This window comes from Hippoglossus stenolepis, chromosome 12 (genome assembly GCF_022539355.2).
Source record: "Hippoglossus stenolepis isolate QCI-W04-F060 chromosome 12, HSTE1.2, whole genome shotgun sequence".
Classification (NCBI taxonomy): Eukaryota; Metazoa; Chordata; class Actinopteri; order Pleuronectiformes; family Pleuronectidae; genus Hippoglossus; species Hippoglossus stenolepis.
In genome coordinates this window covers 12,243,025-12,269,486 of record NC_061494.1, presented here as the reverse complement: position 1 = coordinate 12,269,486, position 26,462 = coordinate 12,243,025, and the positions used below count along the sequence as shown (strand labels likewise).

Genomic DNA, 26,462 nt, shown 5'->3' with positions numbered 1-26,462 from the left:
ATTTCATTCCAACTTCAGGAATTGATACATCGTTAATGAAATGCTATAACAAAATATATGATAATTAATTATTATTTTCAGTGGGCCTTGCTTTAGTACTGGATCATAAAGCATTGAAAGGGATCCCTGAGTCAATATGCCACTATTCCAGTGGATATTGTATTGATGTTTTAATCTTAGTTTAATCATTATACCACACAACAAACTTAGGAGCACTTAATATTCCCGCATAGCAATATGATAAAAATACGTAGAAAATCGGTAGGAATGACTGGTTAGTACAAGCACTTACAATCCAAATAATTTCCAAAAACAGAATTGTTGAAGTGCTGCCTTCAATATTTTCTTAACTACTGACGAAATATAACAAAACAATTATATATTTAAATATTCATATTTAAAGGAAGAAAAGTAAAAATACTCATTAGGCTACAAATGTGAGGCAATGGTTCCCTAAACAGACAAACATTAAACAAATAAACAAAGTGATAAAGTAAAGCAAAGATAAAGCTTCTACCTTTTCCAACACTGCCACCATAGCTTTCAAACAGGAAGATGGAATATACTTCAAGTTTATAATCAATCAATCAATCAATCAATCAATCAATCAATCAGACTTTATTTGAATAGGACTTTTCATACAAACAGTGTAACACAAAGTGCATCACAGAATAAAAACATTAGAGCGAGACGGTATTAACAGGAACTGAGGAAACCCTATAGTAAATCTCATACATTTGAAAGTGTGAAAACACCAAAATGCAGGTAAAAAAAGATTAAAATGCTAAAATGCTAAAAGAGATGTGAAAATTATAAAGACAAAATAAATTGAATTAATAAAATACTAAAAGAGTAAAGACAATTCTGAGAAAAATTAAGTGAGTAATTGAAAAAAAATTTAAATACAATACAATTTCATTGAAAACCCCATTAAAAGGGCTGGTCTTGAGTTAGCTTGAAAAAAACGTAGAGCAAATATTTCGCAACAGCCATATCAAATAAAATAATAAAGAAAATGATAGTTTTCTAGTTTTTCTTCGGGGTGTCTCCCTCAGCCCGGGGGGGCCCTCCTCCCGCGCTGCCCCTGCTCCCCTGTGAGGCAGCGTGGCGGCCCTGTGCGGGACGGGACCATCCAGAGGAGGGACCGGAGGGAGGAGCAGCCTGGAACGGTGACGTAGGATCGGAATGAGGGAGTGAATGTTCCGGGTCACAAACTGGACGGGAGAGGAAATTAACTCCGGGACGAGACGGAAAAAAACGCGAACGCTGCCCGCCTCCGACACGGAGATGTAGCCCGTGTTTCCCCTGACGCTGACAGAGAACCGCGAGACGGAGAGGTGGAGGACGAGCGACAAACAGGTGTCCGAAAAGTGAAGTAAAGTGAGGGGACGACGGAGCGAGAGACGTCCCCATGTTGGCTGCGAGCTGACGAGCGTTAGCAAGTGTTATTTACAGCCGGAGTTTCGGTGTTTACTCGCGGGTGAGTATCGCTCCGCTCGGGCTTGTCGCTCAATCTAGTCCCGGTCGGTCTGAGGCAATCTGTTGCATCCTCCTCTTCCTCGCTGTTCTGTTTATCGCCCGCGTCCGAGGTTTGATTCCCAGCTCCCCCGTCATGTTTAACTGTATCCCCCTGTGGCGGTGCAACCGTCATGTGGAGATGATCGATAAACGCCACTGCTCCCTGCTGTTTGTGCCCGATGAGATTTATCGCTACGGACGGAGTTTGGAGGAGCTGCTGCTGGATGCCAACCAGCTCCGGGACTTGCCCAAGGTAAGCAGAAAGAAAAAAGGCTTTTCACCCCCCTCCTGCTTCCGCTCGAACCCGCAGGTTCAGGGGCAGGGTACAGCTTATTTTTGGGTCACATGTAACGTGTGGAAGCGGCCCTGACACGGAGCTGCGAGCTGAGCTGATCACACATCCCGTGAGAGTCCGATGGGACCCGGGGACAATAATTATGCAAGATCAGCAAGGCAGGCGCACTGTGGAGGTGGAAAATTCCCCCTGAACTACACCTCCCACCCACCGCAGGTTGACTCAACTCGTTTGCCAGAGTCAGGGTTCGAACATAAAACATATTTTACGTGAGGCCCAGGTGTCCCAGACATTGTGTGCGATACGTCAAACCTGTTAGGGCAGGTGATCCCAGGCTGAGGTCAGAGATACCCGGGAATGAATGTGAAGAGCACCTGATCTTTTCCAGTCAACAACGATGCAGGAATCATTATGATTCAGTGCACTGATGTTAATCAAAGGTTATGATTAGTTGCACTAGAACATTTATTCCATGGTTTAGGTGAAATATCAACACTAAGCTGAGTGTGGTTGTCAAGCAGGTAGAAGTTTTCACTTTACAAATACGACACCTGTGCCCAAAACGATTATTTTCATTGATAATTTTCGAGATCACCTAAAGAGTTCAATTAATGTTCAATTCATTCTATGTAAAGCAGAAAAATCTCGCATTGGAGAATCTGTAACCAGTACATTTCTTGATAAATGACACTAACAATTTGTCAATTTACAGGGTGAGTAAAACAGTATTTATTGGAATAATCGATTCAGCACCAATGAAGAGCTTTATTCAAGCTTTGGTTGCCCGCAGGTTAACGGTCCGTGTGGAGAGCAACAGTGGAGGAACCCATTGACTGCAATGCATATAGGCTATATCGACTTTTTAATTTATCTGCCTTCATCTTTAAATCGTTGTTGATAGAGATTAGCCAAAATGTTGTCTGGACCTTAAACACCCACAAAAAGTATCGCTGTTTGTGTTTTGTGTCAAGAAACGTTTGACTTGAAGCCCCAAAATATAGGCCGTTGCCCCCAAAGGGTAATTCGTCATCAGACGATGGGAACTGAGATTGGTCACAACTGGACTGTGATGAAAATTCTAAATATAATTTGTCTCTTGACTCTCGGATTGATATTCCAGGACTTGGATGACAGTAACCCTTTAGGGACACAGATGCAATGAATCACAGGATGATTGAAGTTCTCCATCACAGTGGATCTATTTTTGTTGAATAGAAACAATGCAGCTTGGTGAGGTGGAGATACAGAAGGCGGGCCTCCTCACTTGTGACCCCATTGCTCTGGATTAAGTGCGATACTAGTTAAGGGATCATTTGGTGTGCGAAGCTGAAGATCACACAGTCTGACCTGTGGTGTCTTCTGATATTTATACCCTATAGCCTTCACCTGCTATAGTGAAAGAGAGGATTACTGACTTTGTGGTTTGTTAGAATAGTCCCTTTGACTTTTGTTGCCAAACCGGTTTTTGCTATCAATGGTTGTATCACCTCCGCTCTGGAGTGTGCATTTTAAGGCAAGAGTAAATTGTGTTAGTTATTGTTACTGTAACCTTCCATGGGGAGGAGTGAAGCTGCTAATATATTGGGTTTACAGCTGTTCCTGACAAGTGGAGGGAATACGGATTCAGACTTAGCGCCTTGAGAAACTGTCCTGACCTCATATAACTGAAGCCATGGTGGGTTTAGATGAAAAGCTGATAGGATTGAGGGACTGTGTTGTGCCTTTCTTTCTCTCTGTCTTTCTTGCTTTTCATCTAAGAGAACTTACAGTGAAGCAGCTTGAACACGGTACAGGAAAGAAAGGACGGCAGAAAACAAATATTTCTAGGCTTGGCATGCCCATAGAAATGTGATGAAACAGAGATAATGTTAGCAACCTCCCGTGGTCGTGTCACACTGCTTACTTTGTCCGCAGAAGAAAAGACAGGAACAGGTATTCTGACGGAAAACAAAGACGGCATTATGTGTTTTGTTGTCACTCATGCAGTTGTATGTGCCAGTGTTTTCGAATGAGTCATGGACCTAAATTGAAAAATACAGACCAATAAAACCATAAACCGAAGCTCATAGCATAAGCAGTACATTTGACAATCTAGCTGCCGGCATAGTTAAAACTCCATCCATCCTCTGTGTCTGCACGGATGTGATTGGCAGGTGTACTCATTGTCAACACGCACACAATAGTTAGACAATTCTCTATACTCAGTGTGGAAATATTCTAAATATGTTTAGAGGCTAGAGGAGTGTATTTTTGTGCATGCCAACAAGAGAAACCGTGTATTGTGCTCTGGCATGTAACTAATGTCATCAATGCTTGCTGAGCGAACCCAAGAAACGTCCAACTGCATGAACCTTTGTATCCGTCCACTCCAGCCCTCGCTGCATGTGTGGCCTCATCGCATTTGCCTCGGAGGTGGCTGGCTGAGTAAATGCTGACCACTTAACTTTACTATTGTATTGGCAATGATGTAACAAGGCCTTGACACAGTTAACATTTGCAAAGTCAATCATTTCAACCAGCGGGCAGATAAAAACATGCACAAAGGCAAAGATGAAACGGCAAAGGTGTGTTTTTACGCTAACAAGATGAGGCAAGTTTAACGTGAGCAGATAGCTTCGGTGGTTTTTACAAAGACAAATATGCTGACCAAGTCTTGGAGACATGAAGTGTAGGCTTGTACGAATATGTTTAATGGTTCGGAACTATTTCCTTTTTTATTTAAGTATTATTTGTTCAGAGGTAGTGGACTGAATTAGCAAACAGTATCTCTTCTCTTTTTTATTCAGTTTCCCTTATGCTGAATCAGACTGGTTGTCATTCCTTTATTAAACAGGAGTCAAACTAAGCAGCACCAAAGATGTGGAATGCAAGACTACATGGCTGTTTAAGTGTGTTTACCTGTCCAACCAGTTATAAAATGAATGTTCTCTACCGCTCCATTGAAACTGTCATTATAGTTGACTGTGAAACTGAAGTGTTCCCACACAGCAGACTTAAATGATGAGGGAGGGTCTTCAAACTCCTGTTTGTCTGCGGTTGCCTTCGCATTTGTCCCTCGCATTTGAGACCCGTATGCATAGAATAAGTTCTGCACGTGAACTTGCTGCATTCGTTCGATACACCTGCGAACTGAAAGGCCCGTACCGAAAATGTTCGGTTCGGATAGATGTACCGTTACACCCCTACCATCTAGTAGTTTTTCTGTAATCCAAACAGACAGACAAAACTAAAACACAACATCTGTGAAGGTAATGAATCAAATATATTTAGGGTTTGGAGTGAATACACCTCAAGTTGTGGGATATTTTGTGTCAATAGTTGCAGCACTAAAAATTATTATATTCTCCATTCTGATAAGAAATAAAATGACCAGAAATAACTTTACTTGTTGGTCAACAACATGAAAAACCCCCAAAAAACTTTACTTCAGCTTATATGTGTCGGCTCGTTTTCTGGGGGAAACTGTGGAGGACATTATTTTAAAGACCAAATGATTAAATGAGAAAAAACAATCCAGAGATGAATCAATAATGAATACAATTATTGCAGCATCAGCAGGTGTTTGAGGGGACAAACTGATGCACACAGTAATGGTGAGAAGAAGCACCATCCACTCTGAGACTGGACGCTGCAGGGTTCACGACAGGGTTCATGAAATGTTCAAAGTGGTGAACATAGTGGCTCTATGAACCCCAAAGCAGGAAGCTGGTTGTTGAACTGAGAAACTGATGTGATCAACAAGAAGTTACTGCAAAGAAAGAGCTGTGGTCAAGGGGCAGTGCAGTTGTGGAGTTTTTGACTGTGGTTGTGGGTGAGACAGTTTTATGTCTTGCCTACACTGTTATTCACTTGCATCTGCAAATGTAACCTACACACAAAGTAAAAGTGAAGCTTGAATTAGACTTAACTAACCATCGAATACTCATTTCTTATACTTAAGCATGTGTTTCTGTCGGGTTGTGGCCTGGAACAAAACCATCAACTTGAGGTTTAATTGATCTTTTTATTTTGACCTCCGCCAAGGAGGTTAAGTTTTCTCTCTTGTCTGTTTGTTTTTTGATTGTCAGTATGATTACAGATGGGACATGAAAGAAAGAACTCGTAAAATTTTGGCATGGATCAGAATTTAACATTTCCCCCAATTTCCTAAGACATGGTTCTCATTTAAAAACAAATCTGGCATGTTTAGTGAACATATGCCATTTTGTTCCACTTGATTGAATTTAAAGGGACTTTTGAGACTTGGTAGAGGCATGCACTCTACTGAGTGCCATTCTAGCTATTATTTAAATGTATAAATGTAGCTTCATCCTTGTAAATGGCAAACTCTACAATAATAAATAACATTATCAAATAGATCAACCCATCGGTTTAATACATATTAAATTGGTTATGTAAGAATATTTAATACTTAACTACAAACATGCATCTTGTATTACATGAATACATTAATGGCTTTTGGTGACAACCTGCAGTGCACACACTGCTAAGGGTGAAACTGAAGGTTCAAATATTGACTCGGAGTTGGGAGAATGGGTAATGTATTCTTGACTCAGACTGTTTTGGTGTGTCACACATGGTTGAGTGTTGGGGGCGTGTTGCTCAATGACACTAACAGGACTAACAAGTTTACTCTCTGTCAGTATGTAAATGCAGGAATCACAAAGGCTGTCACAAGTTAGCGACTGAAGAATGGGTTATATGTTGCTCTTTGTTACCTCTCTTTATATTTATCAAGAGGACATATGTAAAGCGGCCTTAGGTCTCTTGAAAGGCGCTATATAAATTCAAGCTATTATTATTATTATTAGAAAAGCATACTGTAGTATCTCAATACTTCTTCCTTTTTTGTCTCTTGAGTCCTTGGTAGTGAAGGTTTTGAAGAAACCTGTGTTTGCTTCTGTCTGTGATGGCTGCCTCATAAAGGAGAGGCATAGCTTCAGATGAAAAGTTTCAGTAGCTTCCGTTAAAAGTTTGATGTTGATATTCTCAACCCTAAAAGGGAATTTGCTATATTTTTCTGATCCGTCACACTTAGGTTTGGTTTTCTGGAAATGAACGAGTCTGTTCTAGTCAAGACTCCCTTGATGATATCATCGAGACAGATGCAAATCTTTGGAGCTGTTGACTTGTGACTGGGAGACCGACGTAGCAGATAGAGACTGCAGTGACAATTACAGATGGAATAAAGGTTCAAGTTAAAAACTAGTTCCAAATTATCTGAAACATCTGAATCTATTGAGTTCCTCAATTATTTTTATCAGTGTCTACACTGCTGGAAATTTGCGACAAGTAGGAGTCGTGGAGGAGAAAGAAGAAATTGTCCTAAGCGTGCCTTCATTTCATGTAAAAAGATGGAAACAGCGACAGTCACAATGTCTGGAAAATGCATTTCAAGAAAGGATAAAACACTCCTTATATACTGAGGCATCTTACTAGACAAGTTGTGTTTAAATTCTGTCATGTATTGGACACTGCTTCCTAACCAAGCAGCATGTTCATTAGAGGGCAAATATCTTACATTATAGTCACTTTATAGCCATGCAGGCAGAAGTAGTTGATCTTTTCTTTGACCAAGAAAACTTCAATCAGAATGAATGCTCCACAAAAATTATCTCGTTCATTTGAGATGATGACAGACTATTGCTACAGCCATACCTCTGTTCTTCTCTACTGTGTTCAGACTCAAACATAATAAAACAATTTGTGTTGACGCTGAAAACGTGCCTCGCCCTACTTTTGTTCCCCACACAGGAAATCGATCAAGAATAGTTAAAGAATCAGACTAAGTCAGTAATATATTACCAATTCCCATCCCTACTCAGTGTTTTTTATTAGTAAGTGTAAGTGAAGTCAAGATGGTTAAGCTGTGAAAGCTCAGACAGTGATTACTTGTGGATCCACAGGTTTGTTTGCATGATGAATGATGGATTAGAGACTGTTTGAACTTTCTTAAGACCTTGGAATGACACGTGCATTTTGTAACAGGGTGGAGTTTGACTTTTGGACTCTTGGGCTTTATTTATTGTGCACACATTATTAAAATGTGATCTGTTTGTGGACATGGTCCACAGACAATGAGCTGTGTCTCAAAGAGTTTTTAAAATGCAAACATATTTTACAAATTGCCTTTACACCCAAGACTTAAGATGAACAGGAGATCTGACAGTCAGATAACATTATCGTTTCATTGAATGTCGCCTGTTAGTCTAGCTTTTTTTTTCTTTTTCTTACCCACATTAAACATCCAGAAGAAGAGCACTTATCAACCGGGTTCTGTATTGAAAGTGTTGGCAATAAATATTATTGCAAGTGTCGCAATCAATAAGAATGAATCAGAGATCATTAAGGCTGCTAGAGCATTGAAGTTGAGGCAAATTGTGCAATAATGACCTGCATTTGTGGTCTCTGCACCAATGATGATGAACCTTCCTTTTAGCTAGGGTTGAGTGATATCTAACAGTGTCAACAGTGAGACATTGTTATGGACGATGACAATGGAGTAAAGGGAAGTGGGGTTGGGTCAGATATGCAGGGTCAGACATTATGTGAAAGGGTTAATAGCAATATAAGGATTAGGAGATATTTGGTTAGGACAGGTATAACAGAGATACGGATGCTTTGTAGGTCAATTTAAACCCTCAATTCTTTGATAAACATTTGCTCAATGATTTATTGAGGCAGGTGCAAACCAGTCATATGACTGTCAACCCCCTCACATATTTGTTAGGGGTTGAAAGTCAACCGACCAGTCAAGTTTTCTATTCATCATTGCCTTGATGAGGTGACATTTACCTGAAGCGTCAAGAGTGAGGCAATAGGTTGTGTAAAGGGGAACAACAGGGCAACACCAGACCAGTTTCAAAATACACGTTTACTGTTGCATTATCAAACAGGTGGTTGTAAAAAGCTTTTGCAGCTTGAATTCATGTTAGCTACAATGGATTTCAATGGCGACATGTTTTTACAACATCAAATATACATCGTTATAGAAGTATTGCAGAGACCTGCAGATCAAAAGTCAACAGTCATGTCAGTTATTGATTGATTGATTGAATAATAAGTAAATGTTTGGTTTTATCAACTGCATTCTTTGATGAACAATCATGGTGAGATTTGCTGACTAGAAACAGGCATCAGCAAATACAGCATAAAGGCCAAAGGGGAAGTTTTTCTGTTCTGTTTATGCCAAAACTTGAGGGAAACCTGAAACAGCATTGTGAGCTACCTGCTCCACCACCACACAGGCAGGGCTCTGCCTGCGCTTGTTATGGGCGTCAAGTATGTGCTTGTGATAATTGCTTTTGCCCTCTTGGATAACTGTGCCAACTGGATCTGTCGTTCTCACAAACTGACAACAAATATGGATATTTGGACGTCTACACAGCAGCTTGTAGCCTAACCATTCTATGAGTTGTTTTTCTTGTTAGTTGTACTTTTTCAGGAATGGCTTCTCAGTGAAGTATGAGTTTTTTTTTGTCTAATTCAATAAGTTACTGGAGATGGAGGAGTGAATTAAAAATAGACAAATAAAAAATGGTTACTGTTTCTCAAACGTTGTTTTAAAGGAAACACGATCTGAAACGCTTGGTTTTAACTCCTGTTTCTTTAAGACAAGAAGGTAAGAGATAAAGCCCAGTGTGCTCTGATTGGCCAGCTGGCCCTCTCTGTTATGATTGGTCAACTGCTTCCAGCACATGTAGGAAATGTCGGCCTCAGTTCTCCCTTTACCTGTTAACGTTACCCTTTGTTAGGGGGTTGCCAGACTAGCTGGTAGGCATTCATTATGTTAATCAGGCGTTTAGTAAAGAAAAAGCATGTCCAAGTCAGTCGACATGTATCTTTGGAATAAAGGAATAATAAGGAACAAAGAAATGTTCTCATGCTAAATCTTTGTGACCAGAAGACTTCAACCTCAGTCTTTTTCTTGCTTTCGGTTACAGTCAATTCCTGCAGTCATCTAATGTCATTTTGCCTGCTTGCAATCCAGATGCATTACTCATTTGATTGTTTCTATTGAGAATATAAAAAAAGAAAACACTGCACTTCACTGTCACTGTCAACTTACACCTTTTATCTTTTTTCATACAACATGGGGATCTGATGCAGTTTCCATAGTAGCTCCAGCCCAACGTCAACCTGACACGTCTAATGAGCCAGAATAATTTAAAAGGCTTGTGGGACTGTGTACTGGCTTTAAACATAAAAACTGAGACATTATTATTGTTTCTGAAACATTTTACAAGGTGGATGCTGCTACAAGAACACAAATTAACCATCTTTACAAGATGCTGGTATTATTCAAACATGTTATTTTCAATGTGTCTGACAGATTTATTTTGAAGCTTTGTACTGATGATACATCTCTTTTTTTCTTTTTTACCTTGTAGCCATTTTTCCAGCTGGTGAAACTAAGAAAACTCGGCCTGAGTGACAACGAGATCCAGAGACTTCCACCAGAAATAGCAAACTTCATGCAGCTGGTAGAACTGGATGTCTCCCGAAATGGTGAGAAGAGAAAACAGTCACATATAAGTCATATTTTTTTCATTTGCGAGAATGTGTTTATTCAGCTTAGTCAGGCAGCACTAAATTCACCAATTGATCGACACTGACAGATTTACACCTCATTAGTGAAACTTGTGCAAGAAACAATCCTAAAGGAAAAACATGGTTTGCATTAGTGGGACTATCCCAATCTGTTTGTATAGACTCGCACATATTCCTTCAGATACAGTGGTAAGGGTTATCCTACCACAGAGCAGAAGCCTGTTCACAGATGTGGCTGGAGAGAAAAAACAGATTCAAACCAAAAGAAGGTGCAGACATTTAACACATTGTCCAGTTTATGTTAAATCATGATAAAGTGGAAATGTTTTACAGAGTCGTATATTTTATTGAGGAGAGAGACCTGGGTTACTTTTTTATTGCTTATCCCTGACATAACTGTCTTTATTGCATAATATTTATTTGAATCATTATTCTGATATATATAATTTAACTATTGCTGATTGTGTTATGTATTTATGTGTGAATGTTGGAGCATGTTTAAAGACCTGTGTTGTAGTAACGTGTATTTTCTGTTTTTCAGATATTATGGAAATTCCAGAGAGCATTTCATACTGCAAAGCCCTCCAAGTGGCCGATTTCAGTGGAAATCCATTAACAAGGTACTCCCACAGATCATGTGTTTCACTTTTCATAAAAAAAAAATATCAGTCATATGTAGCACTTGAAAGTGGTCTGTTATCAAATATTCGCATTTCAAGGATTGTAATGCTCCTAAAACCGAACATTTCACATTTATTGATTTTCATACTTGTTTATGTCAGTAAACTGATCTACTTTGATTAAAAAATTATAGGAATGAGAAAAGCAGGGAGCGAAAATAAAAAAAATATCTCCCTTCTTGTGGAGAGGATTTCATATTTCCATTGTCCTCATTGTGCATGTTTTTAAACCCCTTCCCCTGCTGTTGTTCCTCCCACTAAGAACATTCATACACTCTTCTTTGCAGATTGCAGATTTGTGCATAGTTTGCCTCTGGTTGGGGGTGAGACTTTGTCTAATTTGCACCCCAGCAGGGGTGAAAAAACACATTGCTAGTTCAGGAGGCAACAATGAATAGTATTTGAACATGTACACACGTACACACACACACGTACACACACACACGTACACACACACGACACACACACACACACACACACACACACACACACACACACACACACACACACACACACACACACACACACACACACACGTACACACGCACGCACGCACACACGCACACACGCACACACACACACACCTTTTCCCCCACAGTAGTAATCTAATTTTCCAGTCTTCCTGTTTTAACAGTTTCATAGTTAAGGTGTGGTTACGGCTGTGGGTTGGCTGGAATGTGATGTCATTTCTTCTGATATAAATGAGTGGGAATAATATTCTTCAACTATATGAATAACAGTTCTATTCACATATGAAATTATGATGGAAAATACGTTTTTTTGGGGTGTGGTTTTCAGCTCCTCATTATTTTCTGTCTTGTATTTAAAAACACACCTTGACAGCATCATGAAATATGACTGTGATGACGCTGTCTGTGTTATTAAAGGACATTTAAAGATTGATGGTAGGTTCCAGTTTAAAATTGAGTGGTTGGACATTGTGTTTATTTTAGTAAGTTTTAGTTTATATGAAGCTCCATACTTGAGAATGTGCCTGGGTCCAAAAAACAACAGCAGGCTGCAGGTGATGTCTGGTCAGTTATTAAAACTTGTTGATAGCTTTCCTGATCTCTGGCTCAAGTTCGTTCCAAATACTTTTTCTGGAGAGAAATACTAGACAGAAGTCTCGTAGTAAGCCACTCACATTTGTGTAAGATGCTCAAAGGCATTTACATGCACATTAGTGGCTTCCACCAAAATGTAGATAACCAGAGCTCAAAGGATGCAGACATACATTAGTTGTTGCGGTGACTGATCAAAGTGAGACCACAAGTAGCACCTAAGTGGTCCCATCTGGCCACGCTGCAGTACTAAAGAGGATAATGTAAGCAAGTATGAACTCGACAAAATAAAGTTTTGTTTTGAACAAGGACACGATGGATTCACTTAAAAAATGGGAGTGGGAGCAGCTACATATAATCAGTTTTTAGGAGACCTGAGTGCACTGACTTGCCTAAAGTGCTGATAAACCCTTGCTTAACACAGCACAAATGTCCGAGTGAGATGCCCCATAGTTTCTGCGGACTTTATCCACCTGGCCTCCTAGTATAAAGTCTGTAGAAATCCAGGAAAAGTCAATATAACGGGCAGGGGATTCCCCGCTTGATTCACCGCCAGCGAGTGGGAGGGTTGATAAATGAAAATGAAAAATTACTAAAAGAAAACATATCTCCCAGTTCAAAAAGTGGTGTCATACACGTATAAGACACGAAGATGTAAATAAAGAGTTTGTGGTGATAAGAACCGATGACGGTGTCGGCGCACTTCCTGTCTCCGGCTGCTCCACCTCTCACCTGAATAACGCAGAGGATTTGATGCTGTTGTGAACGCTTCTGTGCAGAGAACCTCCCGCTGTGTTGTGCATGTGTGAAAGGGAAACTCGAGTAAACTCCGTAGCCAATTCACCGGATTTTACCCGTAGGTCATGTCTGAAAACGGCTATATTAACACATGGTTATTACCTCTTTTTCAAGTAACCAATATTTATCTGTGCTGTTTATGTCAAAAGTCTTTAATTTCTCTGCTTTCATCTCACATGGTGGCCACTTTTGTGTGTCTGTGTTTCTTTTTTTTTACAGGTTACCTGAAAGCTTTCCAGAGCTGCGGAATCTAACATGCCTTTCCATCAATGACATTTCATTGCAAGTTCTTCCAGAAAACATTGGAAAGTAAGTGCATGCACCATTTCATCCCTTTGCCACTAAAACAGTTCCACACAGTTTCATGGTAAAAGCAAAAGTGTAAGTGTTCATTGTAAACAAATGTGACGAATACCTATATTACTTTGAACAAATGGTAAAGCACTAGTGGCCTGAAGTCTATATAAACATCAATGTCGAAGCACTTTTGTCACAAAACATCCTACACATCTCTCTCTGCATTTCCTGGTCTCACACTTTGTCTCTTTGTTGGCCGTGTTTAGATAATACCAAATTTTACTTTAATTTGATAAATATTTAAAAAATATTGCAGTCTTGTGTGTGAAAGTGTTACATATTGTAACATGACAGCTTTCCCTCATTGCTGACAGAATTCAAGAATGTGTCCAGTGTTTCCGTGGAGTCTAAAATAAAAGTGGTAAATTAAATAATCTGAATCTCCGGCCTTAAAAAGTAATGAAATATTATGTTGAGATTAAGACATTTAGGAAGGTCTTCATTGTGATAATGTTAATTTATTGCTACTTCTGTCGCCCTGTAAAATTAGTTTTTCTCAGATACTTTTTTTAGCAGCTTGCGTAGTTTGTACTGACTCCATGTGTTGCAGTTCTTGGTCAGTGATACAGATATCAGCACACTGTAATAAAACTACAAATATGACCAACATTGATCTGATAACTACTCACACCTCGGTCAGAGTTGATCTCAGTACACTACTACAATACCTGGCTGTGGGAAAGACTATAGATACCCACTGTCTCTGGCTGTAGTTAGTAGAGAGATAACATGTTATATCAAGGGTTATTCTCCACTCAGCTCCTTCACCTTATATTTATTTATGTGAAAGTGTGAGTTCTTCTGGGACTCTGATTCCTTCATATCTGTCGTACTCGACTTAGTTCTTTTAATTCATTATGGTCTTAAAAAGTCTTAATTGTAACTTGTTGAAACCTGCAAAAAATCCTGTTATGTCATGTTTCCAGATCATTCATACCTCTTCCTACCTTCTGTAATAAATACTATTACAGTATGGAAATAAGCTCATGTCCTTTTCCCCTGATTGAAATAATTTCTCTCTGCAGTAGGAGAAAACATACCAACCACATTACTCTTCACAGCCACATCAGTCACTGTCCTCTCCTTGGCCGCTTTGTCCTTCATAAAAGGCAAAAAGTCTTGTGAGATGGCAAATAATCTCGAGCAGTAAAACCTCCTGTCTGCCCACATTCTTATTCCTATGAGGTCTCCTGTATTGTCGAGTTCAGTTATAATTGGATTTAATAACTGAAGTATGTGCTTTTAGGTCAAATTGCCACGAGGGTTGTTTTTAGTGAAAGTTCAAAAGTCAAGGGAAACTGAAATTGAACTGTTAAAGAGACGGATTTAAAGGGATGAAGTTACTCCAGATGAGCACTTAAGATTAGAATTTTTTTGAAATAAACACCATGATTTATTATAAAGAAAAAAAACCTGATAAAAACTAATTCTCAACAGAGGTGTTGTTTGAAGGCACTTTTTGACGTTGATTAGTGATCGGCGGTTTGTTTAAATGTTTTTTGGCTGAGTCCGTACGGCATATTTTAACCATTAGATAACTGCTGAAATGGTTGGAGCTAAACTAAACAGAGATTTGTCTCAGCTTGCCATGGTGCCATAAATTAAGGATTATTGCTTAACCTCTCAGAGATAGTGTAAGAATGGTGGATGATGACAGCCTGACTGTGATATTTGTAGACTTGTCATGACTGTAGACTTCAAGTTTAACACTATGCCGACCAGATGTTTTTTTTTTTTAGGCTTAAAGTGATGTTATACAAGGTAATGATAGACATAAATTAGATTATGAACAAAATTTGATTATGAAAGAGACACAACCCATAGATTTCTTTGAAGAAGATTATTGATTGTAAACAAACTTCAAACACACTTTTAAAACCAAACTCAATAAAGATTTAAAGTTATTGGTTGCTCTGGATATTGCTGAATATTGCTTAGGAAATGTCATTAATAATACCTCTGTTATGTTGTCTGCACTCTTATAAACCATGTGCTTCCTAGCAGAAGCCTTTTATACAGAATTTAATTCTTTGTCCTCCCAAACAAAAGATATTTAGAAAAATATGCTTCCTTTCATGAATGGATGTTTTTCACACTTCTTAGTTAACAAATCCATTTCTCATATCGTTCATGTTGTCTGCCATGGCAACGGCTACGAACTGAACTGGTTTACATTATTTTGAAAGACACATTAAATTTCCCTCCCGACCAAGTCACCTAAAGTTCAAGAAGATCTCCTCTCACCCATTTCCTCACAGCACAGCATGTGCCCCACATACGTCCTTTATCTATCTTACATAATGCGGTGACTTAAGGCCTGCTCTTTGTCAAGAGAAGAACACAATGAAAACCATAACACAGTTGGAGAAACGCGCTGTGGGCTTTTAGACGTGGATAAGATAAATGCTAAAGTTGTTGAAATACATCAATCATCTCCAGGGGTGGGAGTGTTTTCCAACTCAAAACAATATATGGTGTTCACAGAAACCTGAGACGTCTGATGCAGTTAGGTGGTTGTTTACATCTTTTAGCTGTTGACTAAGAACAGATTTCATTTTATTCTCTGGCTGGGTGATCTGCTGTGGTGAATGGAAAAACACTGACATAAAGAAATATGAGCGAGTAGTAGTAAAACTGGTTTAAACACACCTACTAGGTATGGAAACGACAGTGCCACTAGTATAGATATAATATTTAACAATTCTTCATTACAATGTTTAAAAACAATTTGACCTTTTGTTGTTGACTTGCGATCTTACATTATCCAAAATGTTTCCAACAGTGTTCAAACCCTGAGAAATACACAATATTATTCAATGTAAAAGGAATTTTCATTTTGGCCGCCTTTTAATTGCATCATTCCCTCTTTACCAGTGGCTTTGCCCGTCTTGGCTATAACTTCCAGGGCAAACAACATATGACAAAGGAAGAACACACTTCTAGCCAGTTAGATAGTTTTTTCCTTCCACTTTTGGTCAATCGTAATGGATCCCGTTTATTCAATACTGTTGTGCTAATGTGAAATATACTTTGTGAAAATGATTTGCGTCTGAGTCACGTCACGGTGGTGAAGATGAACTCCCATGATCCCGCGCTGCTTCGTCAAACTAGGCCTGTTGTTTTTACGTTGAAGGCTTTAAAAACAAGTCATTAGCAAATGTTTAACTCATAATGTTTGTCTTGATATTTAAAATCCGGAAAATGCTGATGAAAAAGAAGAAGACACATCAACACAATGGACTTTGTGCTGTGCTACTTGACTGGTGTTGTAAAAACTCCAGTAATTAGTTACTTGCACAACACTGAGGCCTGCGTTCACAGCACTGTACTGTACTTTGGTCTGAGACAGCTATTTAACACATATTTGCTCTTCATTTAAACTTGAAGCCGTTGTTTATGCTGCTGCAATTTTAGGAGCCTGATAAGAGTGACACACCTCTAAACTACTTCCTGCTCTCTGATATCTGATTGTGATGTGACGTTACACACCGTGATTTAGCTGTTATTGTTTTAGAGACTTTCAAGAGCATCATGTTTAATGTTTATCTGTGTTTAGAGGAGATATTAGGAGTAGTTTGTGGAGAAACCACATGTTTTCATGCCAGATTTCAGAAGCGTATAATAATCTTTTGTTTTTGTTCATCATTACAGCCTTTCCAATTTGGTATCACTAGAACTCAGAGAAAATCTGCTCACATTCCTACCAGAGTAAGTATTCAGCCAACTGCAGTGTTGATATCTCTAAATATGTATGAATTGCTGTGTCATATTTCTCCAAAGTTTAGTCTGTGTGCCGTAGTATAAGTGAGAAGCTTTAAACCTACATTTCAAGGACCAACGTGACCTTTGAACTTGCTGCATTTATATTGTGGCTTTTATTTCATGTTATCCTCCCTTGCATCTGTCACCCACAGGTCACTATCTCTGCTCCATAGACTTGAAGAACTCGACCTAGGAAATAATGAACTGTACAATCTGGTAAGTGTTGTATTTGTTCAGTCAGAGGAATAACACGTGGCCAAACCGAGCAGAACAAAACTTTTTCCCCCCATTTCCTTGTTCTTGCCATGTCCAAGTAGATTAGCATCCCTCGAGAACAGCTTTCCCCTCTTATCACGCAGATGGGAGGAGGACCATCTGCTTTGAGCTCCGGTTTTAAGTTGTAATCTTATGTGAGCCGTCTAACTCCGATGGTGAATGATTTACTCACAGATCATGCAAAGTCAGACTAGGGCGCTGAAATGGCTTTTTATCTGCGTGACACTTTATTCCTCAGGTTTTTCTACATCAAACTACATCAAGTATTTATATATTTAGTTGTTTTTTGTACTCACGGTTGTTATAATTAACATTTGGGGCAGCTGTTACATGCATTCAATGTAAAGGCAGCCATTATGCCTTAAAGCAGGCCAAAAGGCGTAATACCCTCTTGAAGAAGCAATATATCCAAAAACATGAAAAAGTATCGATTAAAGTATGTTGTAGAATTGTGGATCCATTATTTCATTTTAGCAAGTTTATTGTGTTTATGTCTCCAGTGGTTTGCACTTTGCTGTGTGTGAACCATGAATTTGATTTAAAGAAGACAAAATTGAAGTATATTGTCAATACTAAATGTTTGCTTTGTTGTCTCTGTCTCTTCTATTGTCCTGGCTCTCTCTCTACATCTCTTCCTCGCACACAGCCCGAGTCGATAGGCTGTCTCGTCAGCTTAAAGGACTTATGGCTGGATGGAAACCAGTTGGTCGAAATACCTGCAGTAAGCAATGCATGCAAAATATTTTTCTCTTATTAATATAAGTATCACACTTCCATGTAGTGACTTTCAACAATGAAAATAAATAAGTGTGACCAGAAAATCAATGACTGGTCTTGGAGTCAAGTTATTTACTACATGTGGCCAAAGCCTTAATGTCGTGTCGGACTATAAATTCAGTGCAGTGATTAATTTATAAATCTAAAGGCATATTAAGGTTATCAGAGCGGACAGATAACTCTTGTGTCCTGAAATTAAATGAGGCAAATGCTATCTCTATATAGTATCTGCTACTGTATCATTGTAACAATAAGTGTGTGCTCTGAACCTCAGGAGATGGGCAGTATGAAGAGCCTGCTGTGTCTAGATGTGTCAGAAAACAAACTGGTGCACCTCCCTGAGGAGCTGGGGGGTCTGCTGTCACTGACTGACCTGCTGGTTTCTCAGAACGTCATTGATGCTCTACCTGACAGCATTGGTAAGCATGTGCTTTCTCCCCAAGAGTATTTGTATAGGCTTGTTTAATCGGCTATTTGTTATCACTGGGTAATTCTCACATATGGGATAATATAGATTTTTACTTTTCATTTAAATGGCTTATCAGCATTTTTATATGTGAAACCCATGAATTATTAGATGCTACATGAACTGTATGTTGTGAAACAATATGCTTTGGTGTCTGCATCAATGTGACAAGGACCAAACCCCATCAGGACCGGTACTGTTGCACTGCTTGCAGTCATATATTGGATGATTTTTACATTTTGCTGGTTTTATGCACTTATTGTCAGTGCCAAATTAATGGATTGAAAGTAAATGGCTAAAAATAAATACCAATTTTGAGAAGCAGCAACAAACATTTCCCACAATGTCACAGTAACTGCCTCGTCAGCCTGCTCATTAATGTCGAATCAAGGTTTAAAATATTTTCTTTCCCTGCAGGAAAACTACGGAAACTTTCGATCCTGAAGGCTGATCAGAACAAACTAACTTATCTTCCAGAGAGCATTGGCAACTGTGAAAGTCTCACTGAACTTGTGCTCACAGAGAACCATCTACAGGTTTGTCTGCTAATGCACAGTCTTCAAAATGCAATGGGAGCCCTGTGGTATTAGTACTGCCACAGGTTTGCTGTTGTACAGGCTGTTGAGTTACACATTGTTTAAATGTTTACTGAGACATCCGTTGCTATCCTGACATGTTAAACATCTGGAATGTTAACGAAACGCATTCATTTGAACTGATCCATTGGTTTAATTTTCAAATCAAGTAATAAGAACTTAAATGAAATGAAATAAAGAAATACTCTTTTGTGGTTTTTAAAACCTGAGACAGAAATTATTTTTAAAGTCTTGTTTTTAATCTTTAATTTGATCTTTTTGTTACAGGGTTTGCCAAGGAGTGTCGGGAAACTAAAGCTACTTTCCAACTTCAACTGTGACAGAAACCAGCTACTGTCGTTACCCAACGAGGTGAGCTTACCTAATATCAACCAACTCCTTTTCAATGAAAAGCAGTGTGAGTTGAGAGGTACAACCAAAACACTCACAATGTAAATATGTAAGTACCAAAACTGTGTGTCTTTCAATCCAGAGATAACTCTTCTACGAATAAATATGAACCACGTTTGTCGTTGAAATATTTAGTGCTGAGCACAGAAATGATTCAACCCAGACTGGTACCTGTCCTTTCCTCACCAAAGAAACCAGAAAGACAAATGAGACATGATGGCCCTCAGAAAAATCCTCCTAGTGATCAACTGAATCATTTAACAAACATCTTACATTTTGCATGTTTATACAAAAGGTGGAATTTAAGGTCCAAAAACTACAAATCCACAAAAACAGGAGCTGTAACACTTGTCGTCTGGAGGTGGTGCAAGTGTCGACATTTTTCAGATACGATTACTTTCTGTTTCTGTACATGTTGCTCATCGACACATTGTTCATCCTCAGGTCAAAGCTGCAGCTGCTGTGACTTTTCTTGTTGCAGGTTAGACAGGAACTATATATATACTATAAACTATAAAACTATATATAACTATATATATATACACAAAAATAATGTTTAATTGCATCAGTTAAGAGGGATGGTGAGATTTATTGTCTGGATTAGAGTTCCCTCACGTGTCGAATCAACAATGCTCTTCCCTCTACTGCTCAGTGCTCTCGGTTTGCTCAGCTCCGTCTGAGTGTCTCTGTTGTTTTTCTATGTGACGTGCTTCTCTAGCCTCTTGTCTGCTTCAGTGAGGGCACGCCTGGTTGAAAGCTTCGTCTGAAAGGCTTCTTGAGACGTCGTACAATGAGCCTGTGTCTTAATGATGCAAAGACTGCAGTGTTTGGAGAATAATAACAGTCCAACACACTTGGTCCGGATAATGAATCGATGGTGTCACTGTTTTCTCAAAGCAGCTTTGCATGACGTCTCTTAACAATCATAGTGTAGCCACGGCCCATGTATTGATCTGTGCTCAGCTGAGCTACTTGACCATAGGCTCAGTTTTATGGATTTCAATGATTGTTAATGAACTGCTCCTGGCACTTTTTTCCTTGTTTACACTGAGATGAAATCATCTTGTTATATATTATAAATGATGCAAAACCTATTGTTTATTCCTTCTACTTAATTTACCATTGAGTCTTCTCAGTCCTGTGAACACATTGAGCACTTAATCATATTTACTCGTGTAGATGATGAGCTTAACCTGCTCCTTTTAACATGATGAATCTGCTGGTATCCTGCTCCTGAGCAGATTAATAGATTACAACTGCAGTTCAGCGGCACCACCAAGTCTCTGCCTTGTCCGCCTACCAGGACTAATTGTTCCTAATTTTAGGTCCCGCTGCCACAGTCCATTGACATTTAGTCGGTCATTGAGATCACCAATACTGGGACAACATGCACAAAGAGTGACGACACAGTTACTCTGGATTCTTCTTTTGTCCTTTGTCAAGATTTAATACACATGTTTTTAGACTAAATAAAAAAAAATTCTCATATGGGCTCACTGGGACATTTTCATTTGATACATTTCCAGACATTTAACCAGGGAGAGCTGCAGGAAAGGTTCCCTAAAATGTCTGGGAAAACTGACTTGGACATTTGTGATCCTGCATACAGCCCCTCCTGAAAATTCAGGACATGTCTGAGAGCAGCTTTTACTGTGACTGATTCTGCAGCCTAATGATTATGATGTCTCCTCTGTTTCATAGATTGGTGGCTGCAGCAGTCTGAATGTCTTCTGCGTACGAGAGAACAGACTGACAAGGATACCGTCAGAGCTGTCACAGGCCACAGAACTGCACGTGTTCGACGTCTCTGGAAATAGGTACCGTATGTGCAACAAGGTGGAGAGAGTAGTTTATACCAACTTCTCAGCAAAAGCACACTCTGCTCGAGTAGAGAGTAAAGACTGATTCTTCAAAAAATATATAAAACAGCAAAAATAAACCAATGTTTTTTATTACAAAAAATATACATTTCTCATTATTTTATCATACTCGACAAATATGTGATTAAATACTTTGTACTTTCGGAGCTATTGACGATACATTACTCACTCACTGTCAGTCAGAGGTTGTTCCGTCTCTGATTCTCTGTCGCTACCTGCTTTGATTGTCTGCAGCAATTCTTGCGGCTTGAGTCACACGCAGGCAGACACGAACACACACACACACTGACGAACACTGACATGTTCACCTCTGAGTCTGGGGATTGTTTCCTGCCCACTGTCAAAACAACTGTCAAGTTCCTCATCCAAATGCCACGCGATTACAAATTGTACACCTTTAACACGACAGTGTTGTGAAAGTAAGAACCCGCAGGTATCTAGTGGTTTATTTATGTATTACAGTATTTGAGCTGGTTAGTGATATACATTTCCTTTTTGTTTTCAGGCTCATCCACTTACCCATGTCGCTGACCACACTACGGCTGAAGGCCTTGTGGTTGTCAGAGAACCAGTCGCAGCCTCTCCTCACCTTCCAGACAGACGAGGACCCAGACTCAGGCGAGAAGGTGCTCACCTGCGTGCTGTTGCCTCAGCAGCCGTGTGAGTCAGACCTTAAAGGTAATGTCTGTAACAAGAGGAAGCCTCAGATAAGACTCACAAGGTTTGAATAACCAAATCATGAATTCAGGAGCAGTTGATATAAACGCTCATACTGGACTGGTTGAAGTTTAACTGATGTGTTCATAACCAGTGCTTCTTTGCACATGTACTTTTTGTATGTATATGTAATGTAGATTATGCAAGATCAGTGTCTCCATGCTCCTAATGTGTCAGGCCTCTTCTAGAGTGAAAGGACTCGTTGCCAGCGCTGCGACATTTGAGTAATATTCCTCATCACTTCTTGCATCATCTCCGCTTATCTAGTGCCCTGCAGTTTTTGTGACATTATCACATGATCTGCTCGGGGAAGCACAGTGTGTTCGGCGCCTTCTGATCCTTCCCTGCAGTATCTGTCGATTATGAGGTCCTGTAAGGGATCACAGCTCCTCTAACAGATCAGGCCCCCTCCTGTCCCTTGAGGCCCTCCTTGGTTATGTTTTTCAGAAATGCGGTGGATTGGACAGCTAAAGAGGCTTAGCAGCGGCTGGCCGGCTGCCATTAAAAGCTCGCCCACTGGGTGTATAGATGCGGCTGAGGACCAGCTCTAGCTCTCCCTGATAGGACCGTTTATTGTAATGTCTTTTTTCTTTGCGGTCATCCCCAGACTTGCATGTAAATCAGTGGAGTATTGGCGATTCGCTGCGAAATGCTTCATATCACTGTAGTTTGCATTTAAAAAGATTTTGCTGTGGAAGAAAACAAAAGAAGTTTGTTTCTTCACCAAAAAAATCCCAGTGCATTTATTCATTTAATTTCTGTGACATGCAGTGTCTCTCTCTCTTGTGGGAGAGATGCAGCTGTAAGATGGGCGGAGGTCAGACGTGTGAGGCTGAAACTGAAGTTGGGGGCAGGGAAGATTGCGTTGCTGTAAGCCTGTGACTAAGCTGGGATTTGAAACTGTGATCTGGCAGTTTCAGGCTCTCTCTTATAAGTGCTGGGTTATGTGACAGCTTTCATTTCTTGAGTTGGCAGATTGCAATCATAACAGCCATATTGATTTTTAATCTCAAAAATATTCACCTCACCAAATTAGTATGTTATGCATGCATGAATTCCAGCAATAAGAATCTGTGTTGTCTCTTGAAAAAAAAAAAAAAAATTCCAGGCTCTGACAATCTTGCCCGCTTCGGAGCCGTGGAGAGCCTCGTGAATGACCAGGCAGACGACACGTGGGACAACAAAGCCGTGAACAGGATCAGTGCCATTCACTTCCTGGATGATGATGAGGATGAGGATGACGACAAGGTGAGAGCGGCGAGCTCCTGGGCATGATATGGCAAATAGTGATAGAAAAGCAAGAAGTTGGTAACTGCTGTATGTGTTGTGTTGTGCTTTCATGGAAACTTGTTTAGGACGTTCTGATTTTGATACGTGTCTACATAATACCACATAAGGAATACTCCACGGGTCTTGTTTTGATTGTTGCTTATTCAGAGTATGACCTTAATCAAGTTAAGTTAATGGGGAAAAATGCCATTTACTGTCTAACTCCCCTAACCCCTGATGTGGATCTGTGCCAGAATTTAAGGGATTCTTTCCTGATCAATATCGCATCCTTCCACCAAGTTTCGTAGTAAACTGTCCAGTAGATTTTGCGTAACATTGCTTACAAACAAACAAAAAAACAACCAACAAACGGACAGGGGTGAGAACATAACCTCCTTGGCAAAAGTGGCTGCAGTTACAGCAATAATGTGAATCTGTCCTTCCCACAGGGAACTCTCCTGCGGCGGGCCACGCCTCACCCCGGCGAGCTGAAGACGATGAAGAAAGCGGCCGAGAACCTCCGCAATGACCTGAACGCTGCCAAAGGCCTGGACTCCAACAAAAACGAGGTCAATAACGCTGCAGACAGAGTGACCACGTCTGTGTGACCGTTTTTTTTTTTACCTCAGAAATGTTTTTTACCTCCTGTGTGTCACCGTGTCGTCCTGCACAGCCCCCTCCTCTCCTTTTTTATTCTTTTACCTACAAACCCCCGGTGTGGCCTCCCTCTCCTCTGATAAAACCCCGGGACGCCTGTAACCTTACTCCATCTCGAGTCCTGTGTAAAACGTCTTCGACTCTAGTCGACCAGGGCTGCTGTGCCTTCCTCTTTTTAATGAACGTCCACAGCAATAATCTGCACAGAGATGCTCCTTTTAAAAGATATTTTAATGATTTAATACTTTTTTTAAATGCCTCTTTTAAAAAAAATATACATTAGGTAGTTGCACTATTATAAGTCTTTATAATATGGTCAAACCTTCTTAAATGTATTATATATATTTGTTCTATATCTATTTTTAAAACACTGGGTAAATACTTCTTTTTACATTTTGAGCAAATGCGCAGGATTTTTTTGGACCTACTGATTAAGGATTATTGTATAGTCTTTTGTGAATATTGATACTTTTATACTTTTCGGCAGCTCGGATGTAAATAAAAATGTATAGTAATTTTCTTAATCAGTTTCAGATTTTCAAACGTTTTCTTCTCTGTTTCAAACTTGGTACTTTTTTCTTTTCTTTTTCTTCTTAAATCAAAGCAATGAACAAAAAACAGTCACTAATGTCTTATTCAAACTGTCATCGCGCGAGTGAATGGCCTTGAATCCTCTTTTTGTTTATGTGTAAAATATCTAGACTTTTATTTTGGATAATGAATATTTGATTTAATTAATTAGGTTTGGATTTAAGTGCTGCGCATCAACTTAAAAAACTCACCTGCAATGCAATTATGCAGAAATAACAAATGCTATATTATTTATATGTGCTGTGCTTCACTGCTTTGCCATATTTTCTCAAATAGATGCCAAAACCAGCTGTATTTTATTTTGAAAAGGTTTTCCTTTTTCGGGACATTTGGTGAAAGTGAGGTTTGTACCGCAAGGATAACATCCTCTAAAAAAAGCAGTTTTTAGAAGTTCCACTTTAATGCACTTCTTAGTGTTTCTCAGATCTTATTCTTATTTTATATGGTACATGATAAGTTGTTTTATTTTTGTTTTAAACTGATTGCAAAAAAGTGGACCAGAGAAATTGGTTCAAGTGTTGGTTTTTATGTTTTTAATTATTTTCTGATCAAACTGCACAAGACGGATCTCAACACGGGCGCTGGGCCCTGAGATCTGGATGAGTTTTTAACCACTGATCAATAAAATGAGTGCAACACCAAACTACATGTTGTTGTTCCTTCAATTTGATTAGTCAGCTAAAGACTGTCATCTTAGTTCAGTTTAATTTACCTAACTTTTAAATGTCAATACATTTGGTGTGATCTCTCTCACTATCCACAAAATAATGATCAATAAAATAATATATTGATAAGATGGATGTTCCACAACCTGATCCCTCCATTGCTTGTTTTGTGTGTCCAGAAGTGCATGATGTTTCTGTAATGTTTACCAGCATGTGCCACATATGACTTGTCTGCCCTGCACGTGCTAAATGTACTGATGCTGTCATGTTATTAATATATTAGTATATGAATGTTTATGTGTACTTATACATTTTTTATCTATTTGTGCTCATCACATCCCAAATACAGTGAAACTACAAATCCAAGGATCTAATTACAGTGATAATTTATTTGTTATTAGCCATTTGAAGATCAGCAAGCTGGTGTTAAACTATAATTCTCTTGAAAGTATCAGCTATTTAAAAATAATATTTGAATGCTAATACCAGTAAGACTTTGTTATTTTTATTGAAGAGCTGATACTGGTGTTCAGTTTCAGGTACTAACCGGTTGGTATAATGGATGGATTAGAACTTCAGTTGGCCTTCACTGAGACAAACACATTTCAACACATGTCATCCTGACAGAATTCTGCAAAAGGCAGAGAGGGAGACAGAGAGAGAAATAGCTTTTGGGGATCCAGCTTCTGTGCTTGTTTTCAAAGCAGTTATTCCAACAAGAAAAGACTGATTATGGCTCCTGGTGCAGAACCCATTTGCATTATGAATAGTCAGGCAGCATTTTATGCAAGTGTTTGATTTTCAGCTGCTCTCAATAAGATTCCACCCAGGATGAGCTTAAAGAAAACGTGTGGCTCCCTTCTCTATATTCCACCTTACCAATGACCAATTTACATTGAAGATGATGGATGCTTTCATGAGGCTTATTTACCACTGATCATCACCACTGGCAATTTCCCTCAAAGCCATTACTTTGAAATCAAATTTCCAGCAACAGGTGGTGTCCTCTGACTACCTCCGGGAGAGTAGAAACCCTCACATTAACCCACCCCCCAGGACCAGCAGCCTAACCCGGGCCAACCCGGGCTGCAGCCGCTTGGCAAGCAAAGAGAGTCTGCAGGGGGAACCTCAAACGCTCCCGTCCAGCGACAGTGTGT

General features: G+C 39.4%; 1 protein-coding gene across 1 annotated transcript; it reads left to right on the top strand.

Moving 5' to 3' along the window:
- The first annotated feature begins 1,109 nt into the window (after positions 1-1,109).
- lrrc1 (leucine rich repeat containing 1) lies at positions 1,110-25,283 on the top strand. Its single transcript, XM_035172073.2, has 14 exons — positions 1,110-1,771; positions 10,204-10,321; positions 10,905-10,983; positions 13,122-13,211; positions 16,911-16,967; positions 17,174-17,237; positions 17,944-18,018; positions 18,349-18,493; positions 18,958-19,076; positions 19,404-19,487; positions 21,228-21,343; positions 21,912-22,084; positions 23,232-23,371; positions 23,842-25,283. Exons 1-14 carry the CDS (start codon positions 1,613-1,615, stop codon positions 23,998-24,000), a joined length of 1,578 nt encoding a protein of 525 aa, XP_035027964.1. The 5' UTR covers positions 1,110-1,612; the 3' UTR covers positions 24,001-25,283.
- The last annotated feature ends 1,179 nt before the right edge of the window (positions 25,284-26,462 follow it).